Genomic DNA, 18,347 nt, shown 5'->3' with positions numbered 1-18,347 from the left:
ATTTCAGTAAATATTCTGGCACAGAGGTGATAAGAAAATAATTTGAATTCCCATTGCAAGGCATACAAAGCTGCCATGAATTGTATTCCATTTGGAAAGTGTCATATGGCATGACAAGCTGCATTATTTAAAAGGTAATCCATTTATATTGAGATTCTTACATAAATAAACATCTTACTACTCTATTATGAAACTAATTCAACTCAGTTTAAAGCTATTCCTATAAACCTGATTGCAGATAGGTAAAGACATTGTTTGTGTACAGAGCAGAGATTTGTGGTAACTGCAGCATGAGCAGCTGATTGCCACCCACACCAAACTAAACTACAAATTCCCCTAAAAACATATCATAGTACTGGCAACATTGTTGATTTACAAGTTATCTCAGGGGATGGCAGCACCTCAACAGCACTAACAAATGCAGTCATATCTAATTAAAAGGATATGAATATATCTTACACATTTGGCGATATAGAGTGATTGTGGTTAGATCTACAGTCAATATATTTTAAAAAAACAGTAAGTTGAGCACTCATATTAGACTTTTGCGGAGGGAATTATCCACCTACCCTTTGACCAGCTCCACCACAATGAAGTCATTTCCATCACCACTGTTAAAGAGGATGAGGCCGTCGGAGGAGGTGGTTTTGAACTGGAAGAAGAGGTGCATGGAGTAGTAGGCCTGCAGAGTGGGGAGGGTCACGTAGCTGGCGCGCGACTTGAAGGTGACGGGGTCGGCGATGATGTTCTTGAAGCCGATCATGGCGTTGAGCTCACAGTAGTCTATGTCCCCGTTTTTACAGAGGTCTATGTAGGCCATGCCATTGAAGGAGAGGCTCTGGAGGTGGCCAATGAAGTTAGAAGGGACATTAGTCAAGAAGCGTTTCTCCGTCACAATGCCCGTCTCGATGTTATGGAACTCCAGCTGGGTGTGGTCACCTGCCATTTGACCTTGGATCAGCAGAAGGAGGGGGAGGGACAAATGGTGTTATTAAGGGGGGTTACCACAATTAAGGGGACGCTTTGCAATAAACGGTCAATTACGAATAATTTAAAATAATTAACAGTAACAGTTTACAAAATACAATATTTAATCCAGAAAGAAAATTAAAAAGAGATTTAATTATGATGTAAGAGTTAATAAATCAAATGATCAGATGCAAATATGTTTAGAACAGTTTGGTGGTTTTTGATTTTCTGTAAATTATGATAGGATAACTCAAGGGCTTTGTACAAGGTAATACAGTGTAAGCAATGTTTATATTCAGACAAGTAGAAAACAATGCAGTACACTCTGTCTCTAGATAACCTACATTAATTAATAATCAATAATAACTTAATTATTAGAGTTGCTTAGGAGATTCAGGAGTTGGCCCCACAAACAGTCCACCTTAACAGTTCTGCTGTAAAATGGACAGTACCATTAACTTAAATAGGTAACTTGTTCGATTCCGTAACTATATCTTGGAAATATATTTACCATCATTCCATTAAATTACATGTTTTTAACATGGATAAAAAAACTTCAATGGTACATTCACTCCAGATGAGAGTCTAACCTGCCACAATACAGTGTAGAACAGAATAATCCAAGGTGCTGCGAGGAACTTGTTTTTGTCATGGGTAATCTTGTATCATATTGTATGGAATGTAAAGACTACTGAGGCAAATGTCTATTTGTGATATTGGGCTATACAAATAAAACTGATTTGATTTAGGCCAACATACAGTATGTTAAGGGCGATTTAAGTTTAGACGGTGAAACAATGTTTGTGTCAAAGCAACAGAGGATGAGGAGTACCTTCCACAGCCTGCAGATCATCTACGGTCAGCTTCAAACTCTTGCCCCGCCTGAACACGCGTACCGTGTGCCACTCATTATCGTTCACATTCTGACCCGCAAAAATAGTCTCTGGACCTTTTCCTGCAGGACAGTCCAAACAACGGTTAACACACATGCATGCATACACAGCACATACATTACAGTCAAGCTGGGGGCTAGAGAAGGGGGAGTTTTCAAAGGAGGGCAGAGAAAGGACAGAAAGGAAGAAAACATCAAGATAAACATAGTTAATGGTCCACAAAAACCCATTGTAGTTCGACTTGCATTTTCTGTACTGATCGCACCATTAGATAGGGCATACATTTTGTGGATTCTCACTGAACACCATTTTGCTCAAACCAAGAGGAGGGAGGCAGTAATCAGGATATTTCATTGTTATGACCGACAATATTCAAATGAAATGTTTAGCTGTAAATGTATAGTGTGAAAAAAAACAAGGGCTAAATTAACTTTTCATAATAGCCCATTGCTCATTTCTAGTCTTTTCTTACCTACCATACCACTTGGTGGCAGCAAATAACTACCGAAAGGCTACTAAGGATAAGCCACTAAACAACTGAGCACCACTCTCCATCTTGTTTACCCAAGACAGCCCAGTATTTGATTCCTCTCATGTCCACCCCGTGGAATGAAATATTGATACGGAAAGAAATACTTGCATAATGGAAGCAGCGTGCTTGGTGGGGAAAAGAACCCCCTAAGACTGAAAAAAACACACTCAGGCCCCCCAAATGTCAGGAAATACAGAATGTGATTTCTTATCCGCACTCTAAAAAGGAATGGGTGTTTTGGAAAAAACAGCAGTAGGTATAGCATTAAGCTTATATAGTCATAAACACTACACAAAACACACAGAAGAAATCTCTCCAAGATACACTTATGTATTTAAAATTCCAACAGTAGCCCAATTGGGGCAGCAGATTATTTTCTCATGTTGCATTCGTCTTCGAGCATCTCTGGATATATATATATATAGCTATGTATTCCCCTGCTAGGCACTCACACACCAAAACAAGGCCAATGGGGACATGCCACTGTGACAGTATTTAAATCCCCAGGCTGCGGATACCTTGCCCACTTGCATGGGAAGCATTTCAGATGGGTGCCAGGTTCATTCCCCTGCACCAATTTGTGGGCTATTTATTTGCTGCTTTTTTCCCCCTGCAATCTTCAAAGCGTTAGGCAATGGGTATGCAAATCGGGTCGGGTGCCAAAGTACTGGGACACACACTCAATCTCAGAGGCACGGTTCTGCTTTATAAGCACTAAACAGCGGGGCGGGATTGAAACCAGAAGACTGGCGAAGGGATTAAAGAGGAGAGATATGAAATAATGGGGAAGGGGTTGGACTTGAAAGCAATGCTCGATCTTTGCCCTCCATCATCCTGTCTGTGTCGCTCTCCAAGGAAAGGAAAGAAAGAGAGGAACAGGGGGGGAAAAGAGGTCAATCGTGTTAAGACGCACATTGCGCCATGACATTCACCATTGTAGGGCGTATGTATGCCTAACGCATCTGTGGTGCAGTTTGTGGTCCAAACAGCCAGCTGTTGGCCAGACTTTAAAGGGCCTTCAGGAGACACTGTCTGCCCATGTCCAGCCCTGTCTCTCTAGTGCCCTCACTACTGATGCTGATCTATCTGCAGTGATGGATCTACAGTGATCTCTCCCAAAGCCTCATTGACTTCAGGCCCAAGGGAAGAGTGGTGTGGAGAAGTGTGGCACAGGGCAGCTTGAGAAGATGTGATTATCCAGTCAATCAGCTCTGGCCCGGCTGGATGACAGGCCAGACACTGCTGGTGCTGCCTGGCCCCGACGCTGTGACTCACCCAGGTGGAAGGAAGGCAAGACGCACTTGCTGGCCAAGCAGCAGGCAACTACTGCTGGATTACCATCAACACAGACATCAAAGGAGAGTTTAGCTATAGCCTAACATGATAGGCAACCCTGCTTGTCCAATCAATGCCTTCAGAACCCGGAAGGCCACTGTGAATATGTTGAACCACACAGAGGTTAAATAGTGTTAAAACAATAAATGAAGACAATCAATTATAATCCGATCCGAGCCATTGCATCTACGCGTATTTGTTCTATCAACAGAGAAGGGCGTTGGAAGGTTGTTTTGAACACGGCACGATCTAACTGCCATCACATTCCCCGGGATAAGAGTATTTTTGCCAAAATAATTGCATAATCATGTCATGTTAACTACCCGCTGGCTTGACAGATTAGTCCCTCAGCATGCTGTAACTTTCGGGGATGCCAATTATTATTCCCAGTTTTCAATTTATGAAAATAAATGAATACCAAGCAACCTCCCAATAATTTCAGTTTAATTTCAAGCACCTTTTTACTCTGCACACATGTAGAAAGGTCTAAATATAATTAGTGACAGTGTTAATGTAGTTAATTTTAATTTGTTATGTATACTTTTCTTACACCATATTGATATCTTATTTCAGTATTTCCTATAACCTTAGGACATGTTACAACAAAGTACATCAACAAGGTTTAGGAGGAAGGGTGTTTCAGTGTCCAAAGACAAATCTGGGGAGCATATTGCTTCTCTAAAAAAAAGTGTATCTTCCTTTACAACCCAACGGATCAAACTGTATGCTGCACGATAACACTATACACTTGTACCTACAGGTGTCTACACTATAATTACTCCCTGAGTAACGGATATTTTAAAGCAGACTTTGTTTGCCAACGTTGAGGAAAGCCTCGTTTACCTTTCATTGCATACAGGCACCATTGAACTGTATTACATCCAAGGTTAGGGGAAAACTAAAAATATCATAATTCCTATATTTGTTCATAGCGAAGCCAGACTGAAAATCTCTATTCAAATGTATTCTAAATCTGGAGGGTGTTCAGTATAGTTTGACTACTGTTCTGAATGTATACACTGGCTGGACTTAATCACAACATGAAAGGTGTAACAAAAATAAATTTGAATTTATATTAAATGTTTTTTCTGCATACATATTAAGTGCTCAGTAATAATGGTAGTTTAATGTAAGTGTCCGGCTTATAAGCAGGCTGCATGTACAGTATGCACATAGCTCACCCCCTATGCACCCTCCCTTTACATCACCTGCTCATTTATCATTTCTACACGTACAGGTGTAAAGATCTATGTTAAGGAATCTCCCGCTGCTCTTTCACACTAAATAAGTCAAAATCAAAAGATTGATGCGTGGAAAAGATCAATTATGAGTAGAAAAAAATGGCCTTGTTGCCAAAGAAGGTCACGGAGAGAATAATCACATACAGTTGGCCTCATAGCAGCATCCTGCAGACACAGTAAATTGTGATTATGCTGCAGTTCAAGGTAATGAATAATAGAAGAGCAGAATGGTGGACAATCTGTCACAGGATATTTTTAGTTCATTTTTTATTTTTTGTTTTGTTGTCACTCAACACTGCCTGTTAACAGGGTTTAAGTCGAAGTGGCAGTGTTTTCTTCAGACAGCTCTGGGCAGCCGCAGGGAACCTAGGTCCCTAATTGACAGTGATGTGTTCTTTGAGTCGGTGCTGAAATTCTTCATCCACCGACCTGACCGGAGCTGCAGCGCCTGACAAGACACATTAATTAACACAGAAAAAAAGAGGATAAAAATAACACGAAAAAAATAAATAGATTAAATGTTGTATTAAATGCAAACTTTTCCTAAGTGGAAACTAATTTGCTTAACACAGTTATTTCCAAGAAACTCAATTAAATATTTACATTATGACATAACTAGGTTTGGATCTATTAACCTGCCGTTTCCTGTTTATTCTTCCTCTATTTTACTTGTGAAATCACGGAGCCTATTACCAGACTGCTCTACACCACACAGCTTGAGATTAAACAAAGCAACAATAGTATATGTTGTTTATCTTCTCTGTATTTTATGCAATTCATAAAATGTGGTACATATTTTAAAAAGGGAGAAAAGGAACTATAGAAATAAACTTATCAGTTAAATGTGTGGTAAATATTAGAACAACAACCACTGGTTGTTATATACCCTGTTTGCGCGGATCATGCTTTCACACTCACTTCTTAAACTGAGAATGACCTTTTTAAAGCATTGGGAAATTAGAGCTTAGAGCTTTTATTCATTTATTTGCATACACAAACAAGGGACGCAATCCAAAATGCACGAACAATGCTATTTAGCATTTAGAAAGGTGTTAAGAAGGGCTGGCTCGCGGACGCATGTCTGGAGGTCACATCATGTGATTCCGTGTGGAGGCGTTTGTTGTATAAGGTTCCGCTTCTCATCAGGCAGTGACCTTCAAATACTGTAACACTTCTCTCTCTCTCTCTCTCACACACACACACACACACACACACACACACACACACACACACACACACACACACACACACACACACACACACACAAACAGATCCAACACCTGTGTGTTCAGATAGAACAGTTTGTCCTTATAAACAGTATCTGACACTGGCACTATTACAGAGCTTAAACCGTATCATTTCTGTTGTTGGTTTTTAATGATACCAAGGGTGTGTCTGTCACTTCAGTAAAACAAACTTAACAGGGAGAAGGCTCACTTACTATGACTCCAGAGAAGTGATTATTTATTCAGCATGGTTCCTGAATAATAAATGTCGGGGATATTTACCTCCCAAAATATTGCAATGTAACCTCACATGAGACACAGACACAGACACACACCCAGACACAGACAGACACACACACACACACACACAAACACACATCCTCTGTGAATTCCCCAACACAATCTATTCTCTCTCCCTCCCTCTTTATCCCTTTCTTTCTGCTCTGTGAGGCAGGTTAATGAGAATAATAAAATCACAGTCTGTATTTCCTCTGTGCCTTGAATGGCCTCATCAATTTATAACCGGCGTGAAATACTGAGTTACAGAAGGAGACAAACAAAAAAAGGTGAGAGAGGGAGACAGGGAAGTCATGCATGTCTAAAATACCCGCACTTCTGAAGCATGCGTTTTACAACAGCCCCAATTCATGAGTGAAACGGTTCCTTAATTAGAAACAACTCAGCGTGTAGAATCACAGCTGAGTGCCAAATTTGGGTTTGTCGTTAATTCAAGCCTCCCTCCATCTCCTCCCCACTGCTCATTATTCTCCTGGACAGCTGATGCACACATCACCACCAAACACTTTGTATGCGCCCATAGCACTTGGACGTATGCTAAAACATGGATTTTCTGTGTATATGTGAGGTGCAAGTCAAATATATATTCAGTGCCCTGACTGAATTCTTGCTTCCTTTAGGATATTTTAATGTCAGGATCTTATGATGGTAGCAGAGAAGAAATTGCAAACATGGCTATATGTAAATAACACTTAAATTTCCAGAAACACAAAGAGTTAGAGAAGAAAAAGAAAAAGAAGAAAGGTGAACAGTAACTTACTGGTGGTACAGTTAATCTTGTCACAATCTAGATGGGGAAGAATAGATGAGAGATAAATACATCTTTCAATGTTACAGCTGCAGACATCATTAAAGCATACAGTCCACCCCTCTGGGGACACACACACGGACACTATCCGTCCTCTGATGCTCTCACCCTTGGCCCCCGAGCTGCAGCGAGCTGGTAAAAGCTCTGCAGTGTACTGTGGTTGTGCCAGAGGAGCAAAGCGTGCTTTGGAGGAATTCATCTGCCAGCAATGTAAAACAGAACATGGTGAGAGCTGATGTTCAGTTAAATGACATTGAAATGAGTATTGCTTTGTTTAGTTTTTTTCCACGGGGCCAAGCACTTTATTGTTGTGTTACATATAGAAAGCTGGAGGCTTTAGTTTCACTTTTTAGGATATACTCTTCAATACAGTATGAGAGCATCAGATTTGGGTCAGGGTCAGACAGGGCCAGTTGGAAACCTTTCCGATTCTCTCCATCTCTATTGTTTCTCCGTGTCTGTCTAACTATCTATTCATCTGCCTACCTACCCATGCATGTTGAAATGCTACATCAGGTAATTGCATCAGTCAACCATAAAAAGTTATGTATTATATGGTAACATGCTGACAAAAGGCATTTCGCCTTATAAGTAGAGTTTGCTATTACTATTTATTGGCATGCAAAGTGTGATTTTGAAAGAATGGCTTGCAACCGTATTGTATTTTAAATTCCTATTGCTATTGCTAATTCTACTTAACGTCAAATAACTGAACACTTAAACCACCAGTGAATACAAGTAGAAGAAGCACTGCTTTGTATTTATTTATTTGTGCTATTAGCAATGACTAATGCTTGTCTTGATCAAACCACAACAGCTCTAGTCGTCATTAGCATCAATCCAACATCAAATTAATATTCTAGCACTGCAATGCCATTTAGACTGTCTGTCACTATAGCTTTTTTTTCTACCTCACTCTGTTTCCTAAGCTTAGCTCATGTCAGGCTCTGAGTAAGGTGACCCAGATCAAACTCCCTCCCCTCTATCCCATTTGGCCCTGCCTGTCATGTGTTGTCAACCACAGCAGAAAAGTGGTCGCAAACAGCCAGAGACCAACACTTGCCTACCCGTACAGGGAATGCTCTGCTTTTTGAAAGAGGGACGTGGAAGTCAGGCTTCACTGAATACATTTATTTATTAATTTATTTTTAAACCTAAAAATGCGTCAGCGATAAATCAAAGAAACACAAAGCACAGTGACCTGCTGTTTTCACCAGAGGGTGTATTTTTGTAGCCGTAACTATCCGACATTCAGTGTGTGGCGCTATTGTCTCTCCGTAGTATAGGACACATGCTTCCCTGCAGTGGACGGCATACACAGACTAGGTCTACTTTGTATGCACGAATAAACAGCCCCGCTTTAGGAAGCCCATTTCGGTTTAGCCGGTGGAAAGGAGAAATAGATGGCTATCATTTGTGCAGCATTGCCCTGTTTGGGAGATATCAAACTTTTCATAGGCATCATTGGATTCTTTCCTGAGCAAATCAGCGCACGTACACAAACAGAAAAACACACTGCGAGTCTTTCATTTCGTCCTCAATTTTCTTTTTCGCTATGAGGTGGGGGGGGGGGTGTGGAGAGGGGGGTGCATGTCTATACCTCTCTTCCTTTTTGTGCAAATTTGCATACTACAAATGATTGAAAAAACATGAGTGTGCAGGGCATTGATTGGCAACACAGCTCACAAACTAAGGGCTGCACCTTATGTATGTATCCACTAGCTAAGAGTAGTGGTGACATTGTTTACGTACTCATCTTCAGAAGAGTACAAATGCTAACCGGATGTATTTGAAATGAAACCGCAGCAGGAAAGAGTAGGGAAACCTGTGTGAACTGTTAGGGCAAATTCTCTTCCACATGTACTGACGTTTGTAATGGTTAGTTGATGGGAGTGGGCAGCGAGCATTCCCTGCTGGGCAAACGGCAGCTGTGTGCTCAACTGGCAGTGAGCGGAGAGCCGCAGACTCTTTACCATTGAAAGTCCTCACACCTCTTCTCCTTCTATTCATCATGTGGTGTCTGTATGTCTGTGTGAGAAAGTGTGACAGACTAGGCTTTGCCGCTGCTGTCTGTCGGTGCATGTCCGAGGCGTTACCTAAATTGACGGTCAGACGGACGCGGCCGCTCTCCAGCTCCAGACGCAGGGTGTCGGTGGAGTCCCGAGACGTGGTGGCGATCAGGATGCCGTAGGCGCGCTGCGAGCGGAAGCGCAGGGACACATCCTCTGCCTCTGTGTGCATCACCACCGGCAGCTGGACCTTCATGTACTTACTGCCATCGTAGCTCAGGACAGTCGCCTCTGCGGAGAAAGGTGGGGAGGAAAACAAAGAGTGATCAATGAAATGGGAGGGTAGCAGGTTTTTTTTTTAAATGGTAAACAGATTACTTTAAGGCCTCTTAAAACCTGGTTTGTATAATGTCAAAGTCGGGTGTCTCAATAAGCGTTCACAAAAATCTGATTGAAAATACATGTTAATAAATATTATTATAAAACAGCTTTTTTAAGTTTCTAGAGTACCTGTTGAATGGGTGGACTGTATAAGGCTATTGGGTTAGAGCAGAGTGTCTTCCTAGGGTGTCGGTAAGAACACACAGTAGAGTAGAGTATAGGATGCAGTCATGGGCTTTAATAGCAGACTTTGGTGGTTTACAACACAGCACAGCAATGCACAGGATAATTAACTTAGGCTTTGGGGTTATGTCTGCATAAGTGACAGAGTGTGTGGTCTGAAAAGGAAATAGACAAGAAACCACACTTGCATTAATATCAAATAATATAGGCTATACAGTATGTTCACAAATATGATAAAAGGAATAACAGTATTGCCTGTGCATTACTACAGGTAGGCTAAACAGACACTCTTTCACTAACACAGTGTTACAATGGTGAAACACAAAGGCGGGAAACATATAGAACAAAGGGCTTAATGGCTCATTAACGTGTCCGTTACACTAGTAAACGAACCCGCGAATTCACACACACAAAAGATCGTCGAAATTGCACTATATGTAGCGAAACAACATTAATATCAGGGGCTTACATATAATAGTGTGACACCAGACTAGTAACTTCAACTAAGGATGCATAAATTAGGATAATGAAGTGGGCAAAACCGCCGTTTTCTACATAACAATTAGCTTAACACAGGCCGTGACAAACAGGTAATAAACTCACTTTAAACACTCATAAAGCTTAAGAAATATACAAGTCACGGTAGGCTTAACTTAAAACTTGTTATGTGCCGTTCACAATGGACAAACTCACGTTTTGGTCAATAACGCACACAAACAGACACTACTCCTCCGCTGAACTCTCTGCCCCTCTGTGCGCATGGAATGTCCAAAAGTAATATAAGCGCAGGCACGGCGAGTGCGGGTGCATGAGGGAAGCGGCCTTTCCAACAGTACCGTTTGACAGGACTGTGTGGATGTGGCAGTATCATACGTTATCTATGGCAAAACTGATTGTTAGATAGACTTTTCAGGCAGGTGATTGGTTCAAAATAATTGTTATGTCATGATAACCAGAGCAAAGACCAACCCCCCCCCCCCCTGCCTCATCTGAACCGGATTTCTGTCAAATGTATCAAACTTAAATGAAAATGTGTTTCATTTGGATTGATACATATGCCCAGCTCTTTTCTGATGCTTACAATTGTCCAACCAACTCCCCAAATTACATACGTAGTTAAAATGATTTTTTGGAATTGGGTTAACAGGCACTTTAGAAGCTCTTAAAAAGACCTATATGTGGATATAAAGTAATTTAGTGTTGTGACTTGACAAAATAAATGTTATGCATCTGGAGCAAACATACGTTGAGGAAAGTCTTTAATGTGTCCGTCAGATGCTACTCTTGCCAATACTAGCTTTCAATGAGCATGCCTAGCAGCTTGCCCTGACTTGTTATTGAGTCGGTTCACAGAGAAATGATTAAACCATGAAGTTAAAAAACACAGGGACACCTCCAGCCCTCCTGAGGTGTCTCTAGATGGGTTTGTCAGAAATGGCTTTGCAGGTTTGTTGAGGATGACTACTGACAGCGGACACCCCAGGTCACTCTGACTGCTGTGGAATCCAACCGTTTCGGCTACTTGAATGACAAATACAAAACAAAATCAATGGTTCTTGACCAAACTCACCGAGTAAGTGACTCCTTTAACAGCATGTAAACAGATATGTCATCCAGGAGTAGTGTGTAAATGCTTGTCACAAATAGAGCATCACATTACACTGTGTACTACAGCTGACAGCTACCCTCCTGTCCTCTCTCTGCACATTTAAGTGGTGGCCTCCATCAGTAGAACAAATAAATAAAATAAAAATATTTTTAAAAACATAGTTCGGAGGCAGGTAAATGCTAGTACTTATGAGAAACACCAACAAATGAAAACAAACTGATACAAATGTTATTGGAAAGGACATATAGTTTACTCAATCAGCATATGTGATGTTTTGTCAGAGAACTGGTTGCTTTGCATCCACAATGTCTGGATCTGCAATATTGTAGCGACAAACTACAAAAGTAAATTTTATATTGACTGAGGGACGGCAACAGAACGGCAATAGTCTGTGGACCTTGAATATTGAGCTTCAGCTCCGGGTGACTGCATTTACTCAAAGCATTAGGCAGCCGCCTGGAGAAATGCTGGGAAGATTGTTTAACGCTGGCAGGAGGTTGTAACAGTATTTCCGGTGGTGTAACTAAACCATAACCCAATAACAAAGTCATTACTGCAGCTGCAGTGCCGAGGCAGATAGAAGCCTCGGCCAAGGGACTGGAGATGGGAAGTGTTGTGGGCGATTGGCTAGCATTGTGCACACACACACCACCTCATCACCACACAGAGCCAATGTCACATCCATCCCCTGGGAAGACTCCGTCACATTCCTCACCCAAATCCAATTTCTCCACGCCCTCCTGGGGTATGGTGCAGATGACAGGGCCGTGTGACAAACGAGTTCTCACTGCTAAACTGTCTGCTTCCTGCCAGCAAGCTAAAGCAAAAAGCTGCATTTAGAAACTGTTAGTAGATGCTAGGAAAAAATTAAGCAACTGTTCAAGCCCCCCTAATACTTGAGCAATGTGTGTCTTCATAATATTAGTTAGAAATGAGCTCTAATGGGAGACTGTCCTTGCTGTGGCAAGTATTTGAGCTGTTCTCCATATGCTACCATGCTTAATACACATACGAATAGACAGTAATCGTCTGTTATGCATGCATAATCCTTAAGTTTATCCTGGGAAGATGGGATGTCAAAATAATTTCTGCTAAACCATAAGTGACAAATCTGAGAACTTCATTGTGTACAAGAGTCGATTGTCTACGAAGAATTAAGGTGAGAAGAACAGTAATGTAGTGATGTATAAATACAGATATGAATAATTTAATGAATAATGTTGATTTAGTTTCCAGGCTGGATAGATGGCTAAATTAATCACAACTGGAGTAAAAATTGCATTTCATTCAAGATGTCACCTCTGCCGAGATTCATATCAGAGGTTGTCCAAAATGCAGCAAATAAGAAAAGTCCAGAGAGATGTGAAAATATGGAGAATGACATGTGAGGGAATCATTACCTAATGCAAAGTGAGCACCTGTCAAAAATCCAATCCTGCAAGCCGAGTCATTTCTAATGGCACTCCCGTGTTTAATATCAAAAATAAATTGAGAGGACTGAAGCCGGAGCTTCTGCCTGTGCCAACCCAACGGGAGGCTGTCAGAGGGGAGATGGAGCATACCAAACTAAACCAGGCATTCATTTTATGTCTTGTAAAGCACGACGCAACATTGTTTTCTGATTTTCACAAGAAAACAAGAAGCGGTTGGTAGGGTAATAAATAAGGCTGTGCCACTAACAAGAGGAACTACAGGCAAACAGGCACCACAGCTCTCCCTCCAAATCACCCCCAAGGAGAAGAGGCTCAGCAGGGAAGGGATAGCTGTCAGCTGCATGTCACAGGATTGTGATGTCCCACAGTAACGGGGCACAAGGCCCAATCCCCAATCCCACTCCAGATTTGCTGGAGAAACACCTGCCAAAAGCTTTTGGAAAATGTTTGCATGGCTCAGAGATATCATAAATAATTCAAAGTTGCTCATGTCTTCTTCACCGCAGCCATCTTTGAGTGTCCTAATGTACACAATCCAAGAAATAGACTCACTGGCTATTAAATGAGTGAGAAAGACCCTGCCAGCTCAGTACTTTTTCAGATACGGAGAAACTTTTCTCTTCCAATACAGACAGGAACACTGTCATTGTGGGCTAACTTCACATGTTCCACACACAACAACTTCATCAGGGCCACAAATGAGAGCGTAGATGGAACAATGGATCAGTGTTTCCGTTCAGAGGAGGTGGAATCTGCAACTTTGGCAAGAGCTGTCAGGATTTAACTTGACAGCCAAGATGCAAAAGATTTACTATGTGTGAAATAAGATTTTTCAGCCCATTTTGACAACTAGGAGGATAATAGTTTCTTGATTTACTAGTTCATTTTGAATCGTTGGTCAGTGTGGTACTATCAAGGTCTTTCAACAAGCCCTAATACACAGCTCTGTAGAAATAATACATCAAACGCTGTAATCTACAGCTTAAACCAGTGACACATACTGTGAGACTCATTGGATGTTTCCTTCAGGATTGCGCACTGAAACAAATTTGATTGTCTACTTCACTCCTAGCCAGACCTCAATTCCACAATGCATGCTCACATTCCCACCCCCTTGTCAACTGCAATGATAGTTTCCATGTTTTAACCAATTCTCTGCAGATCCGTGCACATCGCCTAAGGGTGTGAGACGACCAGTTCTTCTCTCTAATGTGTGGCTATATTCAAGTGTGCCGTCAAAGGGCATGGCTAAAATGTATGTTAATGCTAAAACTCAGCAGTATTCCTCTTCGAGGGCATTTCACAGTTACGCAATAGCATTCTGCAGCCCTTGGCTTTAGCTTCGGGCCAATGACAAATAGCTTTATGCTCTGAAAAGCAATACATATGCTCAAAGAAACCAGTTTTTCTATAGTCATACTAATTTATATAACTGTATTATGTGTTATATGCTAATGTTATGGATATTGACATTGTGGAATATGTTTTGTAACATGATATCCAACACCTACTGAAGATCCTGTGAATATACATTGCAAAACTAAACTATGGATTACTGATTCCAGGTGATGTTCAAATCCATGATCCAAATTAATTATGTACAGTGAATAAAAAAATGTGAGTTCATAAAAAATCCCTGTCAGGTGAGCAGGTGCACTGTGCAAATGATCTGCTTACATGTGCAAATGTCAGCAAGTATGTTTATGAGTGTCTCTAGCACATGGGACCGTGAGTATACATGTGTATGGATTTATAAATATCGATCTTCAGCATTTATCTTCATTCATGGCAGGTATCATGCATCCAGCCACTGTCTGTCCATGTGGAATAATGCAGGTGCTGTCAGTGTTGGAATCATGCATGTCATACCTCATTAGGGAATACGTGCACCATCTGGGAGGCTGCCTTAGCCTCACACCGCAAGACTAATATTTGGGCTAATTAGCAACTGGAGGAACAATGAAGGGGAAGACATTTGGGAAGCAAGGAGGGGAAATGTGCTTTGTCTGCTTAATTAAAATCTCTCATAAATAGGACGAATAGCTCTGTGGTTCTCTTCCGAAGCTCCACCTCCTGTTCATCCTCCTCCTCCTCTTCCCCCATGTGCAGTAGCTGTATTTTGCCACCGGGTGGTACACCATGCATGGCTAAGTGAGAGCTGGGCTAATTCTTTTGACAGCTCCTCGGCCTGCTGGTGCCTGCCTGCCTTCTCCGTCCTACCAACACAGAGGCAATCTGGAGCCATCAAAACAGCTGGCAGCATGCCAGGGCCCAATCCTCCATACCACTGCTCCCCAACTCACGCTCTCACCGACGCAAGAGAGAGTTGAAGAGAGAGAGGGGGAGGGGGAGGGGGTCATAGTGGCAAAGACCTCTGTAACACACAGCACTTCCTGCTTTGAAGCAGTTTTCAAACGCAGAGCTGCTTGTTTTGTGCTTTTGTTTTCAGGTGAGGTCAAAGTGGATTACATCCATTTGAATCCAAGAGCACTCTCCGGCTGAGTAATTATCTTACTGAAACAATCTGTATCCCAATGCCCCCACTCCACATCCCCTGTATACGCTGGCCTAATTCCTCAACTCATTAGCTGGAATGGAACTGCATATGTGGAAAATCGGAGCAGAGCAGCACAGAGCAGAACATAGCCAAACCTAACCTAACTGACACATTTATCAGACGTATAGGAGATTTGCCTTCTCTGTTTGTGATAATCTTGTAGCATTTTCTCTTCAATGAAATAGAAGTCACAATGGCTTTTCATTCACAACCTTACTGCAATTGTAAGACTTGTCACGTGTCATAATAAGACATCCATGACTGTATAAACTGCACAGCAAAAAGGACACACAACATATGTCCGGTATCATGTATTATTTTCTTTCCATTGAAATCAGCACATTTCTAACAGCATCCAGCCGTTATCACTGGCATTTTATTCAAACACATTCTGCATCCAAATTACAGAATAACACCCTTTTTATAAGGTGACTGACTTGAGGTAGGGGGAGGAGCACGAGCACATGTAGAGATGATAATTGTGACTGTGTGGGACGCGTTACATTCCAACTGGAGTTCTTGTTTTTCTTCAACTGACAACAGAACTGTTTCTGCTGCTGTTCCCATGCAGATGCATCATGCTGAGATAACAATGTGACATGCTCGGAATCGTTTTGACATTTGCCTTAAGTATGCATATGTTAACAAGTTTTTGCTCATTTTAATGCTCCATTGAGATTTCACAACGAAAACTCTATACATACTGCTGCAACAAAGCTTTACCACTTGAGTGCAATGCTGGCTAAGAATGTGTACAAATATGAAATATTGTTAAACATGTACTGGCTGAACAATAATATTTGTGTTGATATGCTATGCATTATACATTCCCTGTGCAGTGCATTCACAAATACAGTAGCTTTATACATATTAAAGTGAATATTCACTTTGAGTGATGCACTTGATTATAATTAATTCATGAATACAAACCAAACATGGCATTGAGCCAGCCATCTAATGGTTGTGAATATGTTGAAAAGTATTCATAATTTCTCAACTGATTCTTATCACACCCAGATCCAAGGCTATTAGTAGAAGGATATCGCAAATCTCTTTGGTGAATGAAGTATTCATCTAATAAGAACTGATTATGTAAATAAGCCTGAAATTCCAATTTTGGTCAAATAATAATTGCCTCTGAGCAGGCCATATTAGCAAGTAATGGATGTGGCTTCCCCACACCAGCTGGTTGTTGTTTTAATCCGGCTTTCAATCAAAGAGTGCGAAGGGCAATCCTTTGGTCGAAAAGGCCAACAAGCTAATACTGAACAGGCAGAAAAGTGTGACATTACTGAGCTCTGCATTAATGAGCATAGGCATTTACTTATTTCCTGCTACATTACAGATACAGCAGAAAAATGGCTCTGCAGTGGACTGTGAACACCAGTTTTAGCTAGATGGTCTTGCTAAAACTGGAACTTCAAGCTCTTACTACCTACAAAAATATAACAAATATATGTTATATAATACCATCAGCTACAACACTACCAACATAAAACATTGCTGTGGATATGAGACAGCGCTGTTGTTTTTTTTATTATAAACAAACACCTATAAATATCGTGCCTTCTGTGCAGTAAAACTACTGCAGAGTCAGTTGTGCGTCTGCTCCAAACAAAGATGTGCAGCTTTAAGAGTAACACTGTGCGATGCTCACTTCTCCTATTTCTCTCCTCTGGAGGACACTGGGGGATAGGTATTCGGCACCAGGGCTGGTCATGAGCGAGTGGTTTGATGAGCCAAATGGTTAGCAGAAGACAGCCAATTTACAGGCCAGTGTGCATGGTGGACGTGACCAGCAGAGTCTCAGTGGTGCATCAGTCAGCTGCCACTCAACATGGTCCCTGACTCATTGTCTGTCTGTCTGCCGCTCTGTGGCTGCCTATCTCCACATTCACACTTTCTCCCCCGGTTTATATTCATTTCAGTTTGTTGATATTCAGCCCTCAGACTAGATGTTATGAGCGCCCGTTTTTTTTATTTTTTTTATGCTGAATTTGGAGGGAGGTCCTTTTCAGAAAAATTATATTTAAAGCTGGGATGGAGGATTTGGGGAGAAAATGGCAGTTGGGATAGAGATTCGAATCCAAATACTTCTACCGCTCCACTTGTTCTCTTTGGTCCCTCCCCTATGGTCCCTCCCTGACACGCTCTACACCAACAAAGTTGTGCCAAAGTGAATTGACAGTCCCAACAGCCAATAAGAACAGAGAATCGGAGCCTCGCTCTGATTGGTCAAAGTGTACAGCTCGTGTTAATTTTGACCAATCAGAAATCACATACCCCAGCTTTAAGCTATAGGTTATATAATTAAAACAATTATTATTACTTTCTGGTTGTCTTTGATGTCATTTATATTCACATATTTACAAATTGCTTGCCTATTCTTGGGCAAATACCCAGTCCGGTTTGTGATGGAAATTAATATTATAATCATGTAGATGTGTAAGATTATCATATGTGTTGTTCTGAAACGTAATACAAGTAATCTAATCGTCAAAGAGTTCTGACCTTGGGGCGCCTTTAGCTCAGTTGGTAAGGCGTCCCCCTCCCGGGCCGGGCCCAGCAGCAGACCCGGGTTCGATTCCCACCCGCGGTCGTTCTCTGCATGTCACTCCCCTCTCTGCCCCATTTCACCTCTGTCTCTCTGCACTATCAATAAAGCATAAAAAAAAAAAAAAAAAAAAAAAAAAAAAAAAAAAAAAAATGCCCAAAAAATATCTTAAAAAAAAAAAAAGATAAAAAAAAAAAAAAAAAAAGAGTTCTGACCTTAGACGGTTGAAACAAAGCACGGTTGTTATGATTGGGATATAACATATCGGAGACTAAGATTGCGTCATCATGTATCTATGATTGAGATGTCTAGACTATGTG

The 18,347-nt window shown here is 41.3% G+C and overlaps 1 protein-coding gene across 23 annotated transcripts in view; it reads right to left on the bottom strand.

Annotated features, from left to right (window-relative positions):
• Positions 1 to 18,347, bottom strand: part of LOC307257360 (neurexin-1a-like) — a gene marked incomplete at both ends in the record, with an annotated part of 267,488 nt that overhangs the window by 138,928 nt on the left and 110,213 nt on the right. For 15 of the 23 annotated variants that reach the window (XM_080036562.1, XM_080036565.1, XM_080036561.1 and 12 more), the window contains 4 exons: positions 570 to 951; positions 1,802 to 1,924; positions 7,254 to 7,280; positions 9,398 to 9,601. In XM_080036562.1, the coding sequence (XP_079892688.1) occupies positions 570 to 951; positions 1,802 to 1,924; positions 7,254 to 7,280; positions 9,398 to 9,601 (736 nt within the window). The remainder of the gene's footprint in view (positions 1 to 569; positions 952 to 1,801; positions 1,925 to 7,253; positions 7,281 to 9,397; positions 9,602 to 18,347) is intronic. The other 8 variants (XM_080036572.1, XM_080036570.1, XM_080036575.1 and 5 more) reach the window with 1 other exon arrangement.

The sequence above is a fragment of the Ammodytes marinus genome (assembly GCF_949987685.1).
Source record: "Ammodytes marinus genome assembly, chromosome: 11".
NCBI lineage: Eukaryota > Metazoa > Chordata > Actinopteri > Uranoscopiformes > Ammodytidae > Ammodytes > Ammodytes marinus.
The sequence above is the reverse complement of the archived record's forward strand: the minus strand, read 5'-3'. Positions and strand labels throughout refer to the sequence as shown.